This window comes from Globicephala melas, chromosome 1 (assembly GCF_963455315.2).
Source record: "Globicephala melas chromosome 1, mGloMel1.2, whole genome shotgun sequence".
NCBI classification, from domain to species: domain Eukaryota; kingdom Metazoa; phylum Chordata; class Mammalia; order Artiodactyla; family Delphinidae; genus Globicephala; species Globicephala melas.
Window position 1 is genome coordinate 26,319,301 of NC_083314.1, and position 12,827 is coordinate 26,332,127.

The following is a 12,827-nucleotide window of genomic DNA, read 5'->3' on the forward strand; positions in this document are numbered from 1 at the left end:
CAAACCTTGAATACGTGAAAGATGTTCCAAGGACAAGCATAACAGGATTGATAAAACCCAAACTGACTAAATGTGTTCTCACAATACGAGCTGGCATAAAAATAAACAAACTTTTCTATTATCACATTTGCAACAATAAGGTACAGATAATAATGGTTTGTGAATATTAGCTATTCTAATTCTAGTTCCAAAAGAAAACAACAGATCATTTTAAAAGTCTGTATTTAAAAGGCAATGCTTTGTCTTCCTTCCCATAGGGCTACTGCTGATTCCAGCTTTAAAATGTAAAGTATCCAGCTTGAGTCATTAGCTCAAATTGTATTGAGACTGGGAAAAAATAAATCATTGCCTTCGTTTTGGAGTAACACAAAAGACTCACTAACTTCACATACCGAAACTGAGTTTGTGTACATTAACAACATGAGTTTTGAGAAGTATAAGCTGTCAACTAGCTGTTTCTAATACGGAATAGATACTTTACAATATGATTAAACTTTACACATGGCCTCAAAACTAAAGAACAATTTTAAGCTCATCTTCAATATGCCAACATTATGTATCTAGGAATTGGTTCCCGGGTTCTGTCACAGAGAGGAAATCCCTTAAGCATTATGTTGAGTGGTCATTTTAAAAAATGCTAACATATTTAACTGAGTGTTTGGTGATGGTGGAGTAAATGCAGGAGAGTGATGAACATTAACTGCCTTGATAAAGGATCCTAGACTTGTATAAACTTGTGCAAAAAGCTGGATAATCCTTAGTGGTTAAGGGCAACCAAATAACATGAAATTAAATCAATAACCTTAAAAAAGGCTAAAATGTCTTTTTTCCCCCAAACACAGCAGAGAGGAATGTGAATAATGTACATACAAACTGGGGTTCTGTCAGTGACAACAAGGACTATGTGTTGGTTCATATCAAATCCAAGAATATTAGACAACAAAACGTATAACCTTCGTGTGGTTTTCTTAATATGCAGCATTCAATACGGTAGTTAGGTCCCTTCACTGGTTTTCTTGCAAGTCTGAAGTTGTGTTTCTTGTGTCATTGCCGGCATCTCCACCCTCAGAGCTGCTTTTATTTTCTTCTTCTTTGCAGTCCTTGTCATCTTCATCTCTTGGAGATTTCCGGTACTGTTTAGAGGATTTCTTTTAAGTTTATGACTTCCGTTTCGAGCCTGCTTTTTCATTCTTTCTTTTGCCTTTTCCATTTTCTTCCATTCTCTCACGTTCTTCCTCACTGCTTGCCTCTGCAGTATTCCCGCCTTCTCCCTCAGTTTCTGAAGAGCTCTGTTGCTGAATGGCCTGGTACCCAGTAAACTTTACGCCTGGGTTATTTTCTATCTCCCACAATCCTTCATTAAATCCTTTCCGTTTGTTTGACTTCCCAAACTTGTCTTTGTATTCCTTATAAGGGAAAAGGTCTTTGGGACCTAGAAATGCAGTTTCAAATATTTTTGGCAAATACTTTGCCAAAAAAGTAGATAGGATACTTATTTGCTGGAGGCGTCACAGCTCCCTCCGGGAGCTCCTCAGTCCGCGCCGGCCACTGCTGGTAGCCCTATAACCTTGGTGAAGACCTGGTCGCCCGCCTTGTACTCGCGGGGCCGCGGACGCGCCATCTCGGCCGCTCCGCTTCCTGGTCGTCCTTGGGCGCCGCGAAGACGCCGGGAGGCCGGCCCCCCGCGGGCCAACGGACTGCGCCGCGCTCCTTGCCGGCCGGGCGGGTGGGCGGGTGGGCGGGAGGACTAGGGGCCGCTCGGACCAGGGGAAACGGCGAGGCGGCGGCTGGGGCGAGGGGTGGGCGGGGGTCGCAGCAGGCCCCGCGCCTCACCACCCTGCAGCGGGGGAGGGGAGTCCCCGGCCGCTCGGCTCTCGTCGTCGCCGCCGCCGCCGCCGCCGCCCTCTTTCCCCCAGAGCTAAACTATAGTTGATTTACAATATTGTGTTAGTTCAGGTGTACAGCAAAGTGACTCAGTTATAGTTTTTGCTAGATTATATTCCGTTACAGTTATTACATGATATTGAATATAATTCCCTGTGCTATATAGTAAATCCTTGTTGCTTACCTATTGATATTTTACGTATACAGTAGTATCTGTTAATCCCATACTACTAATTTGTCCCTCCCTCCCTCTCCCCTTTGGTAACCATAAGTTTGTTTTCCTACTTCTAGTTATGGCCTTTTCTTTGCCATTTAAAGAAGTCCCGTTAACATTTCTTGTAAGGCCAGTTTAGTGGTGATGAACGCCTTTAGCTTTTACTTTTCTGGAAAACTCTTTATCTCTCCTTCAATTCTGAATGATAACCTTGAGGATAGAGTATGCTTATAGATTATACGTTTTTTCCTTTCAGCATTTTTAATACATTGTGCTACTCCCTTCTAAACTGCAAAGTTACTGCTGAAAAATCAACTGATAGTCTTCTGGTGTTTCCCTTGTATGTAACTAGTTGTTTTTCTCTTGCTGCTTTTAAGATTCTCTCTTTAACTTTTGACATCTTAATTATAATGTGTCTGGGGGTGGCCTCTTTGGTTCATTTTGTTTGGGACTCTCTGTTCTTCCTGGACTTGGATGTCTGATTCCTTCACCCGTTTAGGGAAATTTTCAGCTATTATTTCTTCAACTAGGTTTTCTGTCCCTTACTCTCTCTTCTCCTGTGTTCTCTATAATATGAATGTTAGCACACTTGATGTTGTGCCAGAAGTCTCTTAAACTATTCTCAGTTTTTTGGTTTCTTTTTCTTTTTGCTGTTTCAGTTGGGTAATTTCCACTAGGCTGTCTTCCAGACTGCTGATCTGTTCTTCTGCATCCTCTAATCTGCTACTGATTCCTTCTAGTGTATTTTTTATTTCAGTTATTTTTTCTTCAGTTCTGATTTGTTCTTTTTTATATTTTCTATCTATGTTGAAGTTCTCACTGAATTCATCCATTCTTCTCCCAAGTTCAGTGAGCATCTTTATAACTATTACTTTAAACTCTTTATCTGGTAAATTGCTTATCTCTTTTTTGTTTAGTTCTTTTTGGAGGTTTTTGTCTTGTTCTTTCATCTGGAAGATATTTCTTTGTCTCATTCTGTGTTTGTTTCTATGTATTGGGTATATCAGTTATGTCCCAGTTTCAAGCCTGGGAGCAGTCTTGAAAGATGGCCTTATGTAGAAGGCCTATGTGGCCAGTGCCACACCTGTGGTCACCAGAGCCAGGTGCTCCAGAGACATCCCCTGTGTGGGCTGCACGCATCCACATGTTGTGGTTGGGCTGTGATTGCTTCGGGCACAGTGGTGGGCAGGGCTGGCTCCCGCGACTGGGAGCCACTTTGGAGGGGTGCTGGTGTAGGCTGAAATTGCATGCTGGGTGGAGTGGGGCAGGAGCTGCTCTGGAGGGGCTGGCTGGGGCGGGTCCTCAGGGGTGGGGCACATGGTGTTAGCTAGGTTGACTGAGAGTGACAGAAATGGTGCCTGTCAGCTAAATGGAAGAATTAAAAAAAAAAAAAGAAAGTTCTACCAGATCCCTGCCCCTCTGGCACACATCCTAAAATTAGTCAATGAATCTTCTTCTTGTATGACCCAGGTGCTTTTCAAGCTGCTGCCTCTAGGCTGGGACTTGGAGCCAACAAGTTTGAGAGCGAACCCTTCAGTAGTGGAGCCTCAGTTTCCCACAGCCCTCCAGGTCTCCCAGATGTAAACCCCACTGCTTTTCAAAGCCAGACATTATGGGGGCTCATCTTCCTGATGCAGGTCCCCTGGGCTGGGACCTATTGTTCCTCAGGGGGACCTCCGCAGTTGTGATATCCCTCCCTCTTGTGGGTGTGGGGTTGTGGGTTTTGACTAGACCTCTCTACCCCTCCTGCTTGTCTTGATATGGCCTTCTCTTTATATTCTTCATCTGTAGAAAGTCTGTTTAGTCTTCAGGTCATTCTCAGAGATAAGTGTTCTATATCTAGTGGCAGTTTTGGTGTGTAGGGAGGAGGTGAGCTCAGGATCTTCCTACTCTGCCATCTTGATCTGGAACAGCTGTTTCATTCTTAACTGGTACAATGTGACCTGGGGCCCACAACAGCATTGCTTCCCAGGCACTGTGATTGGACCAGAAATGAGGTTGGTTTGCTATTTCGGTTATCTGTATGAGGATATACCCTTGGGAATTTCATAGGATGGGCAGATAATTTAATATTGTTGTCCATGTGAATGTGAACTGTTTCTGATATTCTTTTCTTGTGGGATGGAAAAGGATGCATTTTCCAAGTCAGTAGTTGCATACCATGTACCTGAGCCCTGATTAACCGGCCCTAGCACTGATTCCACCCCTGGCATACTGGATGCAATTGGCACTACTACTTGATTAAATCTGCAGTATTCTACTGTCATTCTCTAGGATTCATCCATTTTCTGCATGGGCCAGACTGGTTATTAAATGAAGATCTGACAGAGACCACCAACCCTGCATCTTTTAGGTCCTTAATTGTGGCACTAATCTGTGCTATTCCTTGGAAAATGATAATGATTTTCTAACTTTCTCAGGGGTGTGTGTGGGGACAGTTTCAGAGGTTTCATTTGTCCTTTCCCCACTATTATTGATCCTACTCCACAAACTGGGGGCTCCGTGTGGGCTTCATTCCAACTGCCAAGTATATCAATTTCAATTATGCACTCGGGGACTGAGGTAAAGACCCCCCACATGGCCAAAGCCACTTTGGCCCTCATAGGTCCCTACTCTAAAGGGGGGGCTTGATGACACTTTGGGTCTCTAGGTATCAATGTTAACTCAGACCTGCATCAAATAGTCCTCAAAACATCTGATTATTCCCCGTTCCTCAGTGTAGTCACCTGAGTAAATGACCATAGGTCTGAGGGGGAATTGTCACGGTATAGACTTGTCACACTGTTGCAGGGTCCTTCTTCCTAGGGACCTGGCCACCTCTTCAGGTAACAGATTCTGGATCTGAAAATCTACTCAGGTCTGGGGACTAGAGCAAAGGATTGTGAATTTTTATAGGGACAACTGCCCTCAACCTCCTCCTCCATTCTTTTTTTTCTTAGATGTTATCATCCAACAGCCTTGTTGACTGCTTGATAATTTTGCCACTAACACCACTATGTTCTATCTTCACAACTCCCTGTAGGTCAAGCCCCCATAGCTGCACCTTTCCTGTCATTATGGTAACTGTGGCCTCCTGGCTTCAGGAAGTAAAGTGCCACTACCAAGCCTCTCTTACTGCAGGGCCTCATCCACCCAATGAGCCCTGTGGCCACCTCACCTGTCGTCATCCCTAGCTGCAGAGGAGAGACACCACTGGACGTCTTAGTGATGCTGGTGGTGTTCTCATCAAAATGCCCTTGGTGATTAGTGTGCCGTCTGCACCCTTTCATGGGACATAATCCTCTGCTGGGTCCTCTGGGCTTGTATAATGCCTCCATTCCAGCCCCTCCGCCTCCCTGAGCCTTTTCATTCCTTCCTCTACCAACGGCCAGGACACCAGGTGTTTTTTTTTTTTTTTTACTTTGCAGAGAGTTGGCCAGCATTTTTTCTAGGCTTCTAAGACTCACTGGGTCTTTGCTAGGGCATTAGTTAAATCCCATACCTGAGAAAATGGCTCAAACTCAACAAATTCTTGCTTATCCAGTTTCAAAGAGGCCTCAGAATCCAATCCCAGGCATACTCCCCTGGTTCCTGCCAGTACATGCAGGTTCATTTTTGTACATCTTCCTTCCCTTATCAGGCCCAGCACCAGCTGGATTATGCTGGGATTTAACCCATCAGAGGAGGTGGCGGGGGACCTGTTGTCTTGTGGGGGAGAAGCTTCTGCAGAACCTTCCAGCCCAGCAGAAGTGGTAGCTCTTTCTAGAGGTAGACAGGCCATGTCTGCATGCCCAGAGGGTGGATGTGGGGTGGAGTGGGTGTGGAGAGACAATGTATTCAGGGGCATCCATCCAGATGACTCTGTCCCAGTTTTTACAATTCCATGTTTTCCCTACCAGCGCCTCCACCTTTGCATAACAGACCTGCCTCGAAACAAACATCCGTAGAGCCCTGTGATTCCCCGGTCTTCAGCCTACTGTTAAATTGTGTCTACCCTTCCCTTACTGGTGATGCTGATCTCTTTATACGCTACCACTGAGGCACTCTGGTTCCCACACTCAATCTTTAACTGCTGTGGTTCTTTTTTTCACTAACCTTCTGCAGATTGTCAAGGGATAACAAGTGTTGGTGAGGATGTGGAAGTAAGGGAACCCTTGTACTCTGTTGGCAGGAATTTAAATTGGTTCAGCTGCTATGGAAAACAGTATGGAGTTTCCTCAAAAAATTAAAAATAGAGCTGCCATATGATCCAGCAATTCTATTTCTGAGTATATATTCAAAGGAAATGAAAACGGGATTTCGAAGAGATACATGCACTCTCATGTTTATTGCAGATTATGATTATTCACAATAGCCAAGATATGGAAACAACCTAAGTGTCTGTCAACAGATGAATGGATAAAAAAGATGTGAGATATCTATATGTATATATATAGAGAGACGTAGATATGAATATTATTCACCCACGAGAAACAAGGAAATTCAGACATTTGAGACGACATGGATAAAACTTGAGGGTATTATGCTACGTGAAATAAACCAGACAAATACTGTATGATATCACTTATATATGGAATCTAAAAAAGAGTTAAAAAAAAAAAAGAAAGCCTAACTCCTAAAAACAGAGTAGAATGGTGGCTACTAGATGCTGGGGGTGTGGGGTGTGTGTGGGAGAATTAGGGAGATGTTGAAGGCTACAAACTTGCAACTAGTAGGTGAATAAATCTTGAAGAGCTAATGCACAGCATAGTGATTTTAGTCAACAATTCTGTATTATAAACTTCAAAGTTGCTAAGAGAATAGATCTTAATTGTTCCCAGCACAAAAAAGAAATGACAGGGGCTTCCCTGGTGGTGCAGTGGTTGAGAGTCCGCCTGCTGATGCAGGGGACACGGGTTCGTGCCCCGGTCCGGGAAGATCCCACGTGCCGCGGAGCGGCTGGGCCCGTGAGCCATGGCCACTGAGCCTGCATGTCCGGAGCCTGTGCTCCACAACGGGAGATGCCGCAACAGTGAGAGGCCCGCGTACCGCAAAAAAAAAAAAAAAGAAATGACAATTATGTGACATGATAGAAGTGTTACCTAACACCATGGTGGTAATCATATTGTAACAGATAAATGTATCAAATCAATTCATGTATACCTTAAACTTACACAATGTTGTATGTCAATTATATATATTACATATGTTTCATTTATATGTGTGTATATGTATATACACTTAGCAGTAACCAGCAACCTTCACTGTCTTCGTTAGCCGCATGGTTTTCAAATGTTTGCTCCATTGTACCTGCATAACACTCCCCTCCATCAGGACATTTCCCCAGGTCACTGCCAATAAAATCTTTAGCAAATAAACTACCACCTTGAGCCAGGAACGGTTGGTGCCTTGCATGCCCTTCAGGATGGTGCCCTCTTTGCCTGCTGGGTACTGGCTGAGCCAGTCTTACATCCTCTCCCACTTCCTGTTTTCTCAGACCACTCACATTACCCCTGGTGTTACTCCAGGTCCTCTGGGAACAGTCACCAACATTGGATTAAGTGTGCAATAGTTTTATTAGGTAAATGCTTGTCTGAAAGGAAATAGGACATTGTGGAAGGTAGGCGGAGTCAAAGAGAGAGAGAGAGATCAGGTGGAGGTGCCCTCAACTGCCATGCAATATGAAGGAGGTTTGGTAAAGCCTTCAGGAGTCCTTGAGGCAGGCTGGCAGGAGTCTTGTGTTTACCTAGGATCCAGGCTGCTTAAGTATCCCCACCACACTCAGTCACTGGAGAGGGAGTGACTTGAGGGTGGGTTGGAGGTGTGGCCTTGGTGCAAATGTGGTGGTGGATTTCAGGGGGCAGCAGCTGATGCCCTGGGTCAATTACACTCCTGCAGTAGGAGGCCTGCAAGGAGCATCCTCATGGCTGCCACAAACCACTCATCTTCACCAGTCTACCTACATCAACACACACGAACTCTGGCTTCCCTCCTATAACAGTGGGTGAAATGTTCAATTTCAGCGCTGAATCACATTTTATCTTGCCTACTCAAAGATTTTGATCCAGCAGTTACCCCTTTCTCTCCTGGATCATCAATTTTCCCAAGTCACTGGATTATTCCTGTTAACTCTCAATAGCACCTTCCTGCCCTCACCTCTGCCTCCAGTTGCCCTCCATTTCTTTGCTTCTTATAGCAAAAAAGGAACTCCTCGAAAGAGTTGTTTACACTTGCTGTCTCCACTGCTTAAATTCTCAGTCTTTTGTTCAAAGTGAGAAGAGTTTTCCTCAGGATGATTAATTAAGTAGTATAAGTTCAGTGTGCTGAGAAACAACAGTAAGAAAGCAAATATCACCTGGAACGACATCATTTTAAGTTTGGTGACGATCACCCTTTTATTTGTCATTATGCACAGACACATCGTTTTACATAAAGAGAATAATTAATATGCTGTTCTTTTTTTTTTTTAAATAATCCTTTTTTCTTCTGTCTTTTGCTTTTTGGCCATGCCAAGCGGCTTGCGGGATCCTAGTTCCCTGACCAGGGATCCAACCCAGACCCTCGGCAGTGAAGGCGCAGAGTCCTAACCACTGGAATTCCCTGCTATTTTTCCATTGTTTCCTTATTCCCCAGTTTTGAGGGTTTTGTTTATATCCTTCCCTCTCTACATCTCTTGCCACATACCCTCTCCCCCTCCTGCAGTGTACGGACATACACATGCACACAGGCACATGATGTACCCAAAATGCTACACGATACATTCCATACTTTTCTCTGTGTTCTCATACACAGAGCTTTTGTTTTGTTTATATAATGGAATCATACTATAAATACTTCCTTGCCGCTTGTTTTTCTCATTTAACAAAACCTTGTGGAAAATCTTTTAAATCAACTAATACAGACTGATCTGTATGGTTAATGACCAATCATTTATTCAACCATTCACCTACTGATAGACATTAATTCTCCTTCTAGAGTTCTGTCACACTATCTATCTATCTATACACACACATATATGTATATAATAGTTATATATAATTATTGTATGTATATAAAACTATTTGAATATTATGTATGCATTGGTCCTCCCATCTCATGGATAGACTCCTAATTCCCAAGAGTGGGATTTCTGGGTCCAAGAGAATGAATATTTCAAATTTTAATCGATCTTGCCAGATTGCTTTCCAAAAAATCTTTAAAAATTCATGTTTCCTTCAAAAATGCAAGATAATTTTTTTTCTCATCCCTGATTCTTATTCCTTCCCAAGAGTATTACCCTTCTGAGTTTTTGCCAACAGGTGAGAAAGGTAGCTTCATTGTAACTTTGGTTTGTATCTTTCTGACTGCTGGTGTGGTTGAGGATCCTCAGTGGATAAGCACCTGATTTTGGAGCCGGTCTGACTGATACTTCACCTACCAGCTGTGTGACCTTAGAAAAATTATTTACCCTCTCTGTGCCAGTTTCCTCATCTCTATAATGGGATAATAATAGTTCCAATTGCACAGTGTTGTTGAAGAGGATTAGATAAATTATTAGAACAATTTCTGGCACATAGTAAACCCTAAAAAAAAAGTTGTTTTTAATATGTTTATTGGCTATTTGGGTATGTTCTTCTGTGAAATGACTGTATTTTTTGCTCATTTTATATTGGGTCATTTTCTTTCTTTTTTCCGTCAAATATTTCTATCAGATCTTGTTTCACCTCTTTCAATAAAGATTTTAAAGATGTTTTTCATGTATGGCATACACCTTTCATATTAAATTTAATTCTATGTAATTTGTCACTACAATAAATAGATTGTTTTTTATTATTTCTATTGCTGTTAAACTGTCATATAAATATTATAGAGAAAAAGTTTTAAATTTTAAATATTTGTCTTATATTGAGGCATCAAATGCTCTTATTCTAATAATTCTTGTTTCTAATTTTGGGTTTCCTACGCATATAATCTTATTATTGAAAGAGAATATTTTATCTCCTTTCCCCTAGCATTTATAATGGTTATTTTATTTTCCTCTTGTAATGTCAGAACCTTCAAAACAGTGATGCATAGCAGGTATCCCTGTTTTGTTCCTGATCTTAGTAAAATGAGAAATTCTACTTGTGGACAATAGGTGGTTTTTTTTTGGCGGTATGTGGGCCTCTCACTGTTGTGGCCTCTCCCGTTGCGGAGCACAGGCTCCGGACGCGCAGGGTCAGCGGCCATGGCTCACGGGACCAGCCGCTCCGCGGCATGTGGGATCTTCGCGGACCGCGGTATGAACCCGTGTCCCCTGCATCGGCAGGCGGACTCTCAACCACTGAGCCACCAGGGAAGCCCTGATCTTTCATTCTTTATGTCTGTGTTGTGGATTTCAGACTTGTTTACCCAGCCTCCACAATCACGTAAGCCAATTCTTCTTCTTCTTCTTTTTTTCTCTTTTGGTGAAGGGAAAGGAGCCAATTTATGAAATTAAATAAAGTTCAATGAGGGAGTGAAGAACATGAACTAGGATACCACCACCCTGGCTGGGCCCAGCACAGCTAAAGCTCAGCACACCATGTATCTCCGGCTTTTCCTCCCCATAAGCCAATTCTTTTAAATAAATCTCTTTATACACACACAGACACACAGACACACACACAAAATCTCCTGCTGCTTCTCCTCTAGGTGGATCCTGATTGTTCAAATACTAATTGCTTAGAAAGCTGTGGTCACATTTGGACAAGTTAAGCAGCTTATTTTGAACATCAAAACCAAATTTGAAAACTTAAAATTAAGACAGAGTATTAGCCTCCTATTTTCAATATGATAAGTTATATCTCATATGTGAATCTACCATTAGAAAAACTTCTGAAATATCTTTAACAGACTATTTAAATTCACATATTTATTAAGTCTTTTATACATAAATTAACTACAGCCATATAAGGTTCATATGAAAAGTTTTGTGCAAAATAATATTTGACACATTTAAAAATATTTTCAAAAATTTACTTTCATTCTTAGGAAGGATTGTAATAGACAAACTTGGGTGGTTTTTAAACTTTCAAATTTTTGTTTAAAGCCATGTAAGAGTATACAGACTACCTTAAGATAAAAGTGAACACATTAAGCATTAATTTAATAACATACATATTATATTAAAATATTTCTATTTTGGGTAATTTAAGAACATATTTGAGATTTTGAATTTGATGATACTTACTATGAGCTTATACTTAGTATTTCTTGGTCTAACACACACACTCTCAATATGAGTATATACACACACTCTTTCTACATACATATATTCATAGTAAATAAACTTTCATTTTTCTAATTATTCTTTTGTTTTCTTTCAGATTTGTGCAGTGGTTCATAAATATATTCTCTATAAATCCTCAAATAGTGAAAGTAGCTCAGAACAAGAATACTGCAGAACAGTAGCATCAGGAGAAAGAGGAAAGCTGCAACCATGTAAGCACTTGGACTGAAATAAGAAAAGAAAAGTCATTAGAAGTCATTGTTCACTTTGGTTGTTAATACTTTTAGTCAAATAATTTTTGAACAGTTAGCTGCTATGCCACTGTTCTCTGTTAATAACTAATAAGATTTATAAGACATCTTGTCTACCCTCAAAATGTTTACCTCTTAGTGTTTGAGGCTGACCAGGGAGGAAGATAGACATTGATTGATCAGTATAATGAGAGAAGGAAGGAAGTATAAAGTTCTATGGGAGCCAGGCATCAGGAAGAACTTCCAGTGGAGTTGACTTTTTTTTTTTTTTTTGTGGTACGCGGACCTCTTACTCCTGTGGTCTCTCCCGTCGCAAAGCACAGGCTCCGGACGCGCAGGCTCAGCGGCCATGGCTCACGGGCCCAGCCGCTCCGCGGCATGTGGGATCTTCCCGGACCGGGGCACGAACCCGCGTCCCCTGCATCGGCAGGCGGACCCTCAACCACTGCGCCACCAGGGAAGCCCTGGAGTTGACTTTTGAACTGAGTATAAAGTAAGAGTTAGCTAGATATGACTAGGATTAGGAGTATTAGTATGAGTTAGTTAGATAGAAATGTCTGGGAGTGGAGAAGACTAAAGTGGGCATAACATTTTAGGCAAAGGGAGATGCATTTGCAAAGATGTGGAAGCACGAGAAAACTTTAAGATCAGCCCCAGACATTCTGGAGCTAAAACTAGTTTAATGTGATTAGAATTTAGGTGGTGGGCTCAGTGGTTAGAGATGAGGAATCATAGGTTGTTCAAGGTGAGAAAGACAGCTTTCATCAAGCTACAGGGTATGAATTTTAGCCTAAGGGCAAGAGGGAGTTTCAGACATGTGATATAACATTCTCATTTTAGAAGGATGATTCTGATTGTAGTGTGAAGAACGTATGAATGGGACGCATGAGTGTGGAGGGAGAAAACCAGTTATGAGGTTTTTGTAATAACCAAATATGGTGAGAGTTTTAATTAATTACTGGTTGTAGAAATGGGGAGAAATGGATAGATCTAAGATATATTTAGAAGTTAGATTGGATTGATCTTGGTGATTGTTAAGATGTGGGGTTTGAGAAATACGTTAGAATAAAGGATGTCTCCTAAATTTGGGGATGAGGTAACTCTGAGGATGGTAGCACCATTCACTGACATGGGAAATTCACAGGGAAGGACACTTTAGAGGGTATGTGTGAATACGGTTGGTTTACTTTTGGACATATCAAATTTGAGGTACGTGAGGGTCAACCAGGTATGTGTGTGTGTGTACACTTATGAGATACTACTTTCAGCTGGGATCCAGACATCTGTCTCT

General features: G+C 41.9%; 1 protein-coding gene and 1 pseudogene across 1 annotated transcript in view; both read right to left on the reverse strand.

The window, feature by feature from the left end:
• Positions 1-994: 994 nt before the first annotated feature.
• Positions 995-1,621, reverse strand: LOC115859504 (hepatoma-derived growth factor-related protein 3 pseudogene; annotated as a pseudogene).
• A 9,735-nt stretch (positions 1,622-11,356) lies between these two features.
• Positions 11,357-12,827, reverse strand: part of CATSPERE (catsper channel auxiliary subunit epsilon) — a 232,659-nt gene continuing 231,188 nt past the window's right edge. The window contains exon 17 of the mRNA XM_060285306.1: positions 11,357-11,510. Coding sequence (XP_060141289.1) covers positions 11,357-11,510 — 154 coding nt within the window. The remainder of the gene's footprint in view (positions 11,511-12,827) is intronic.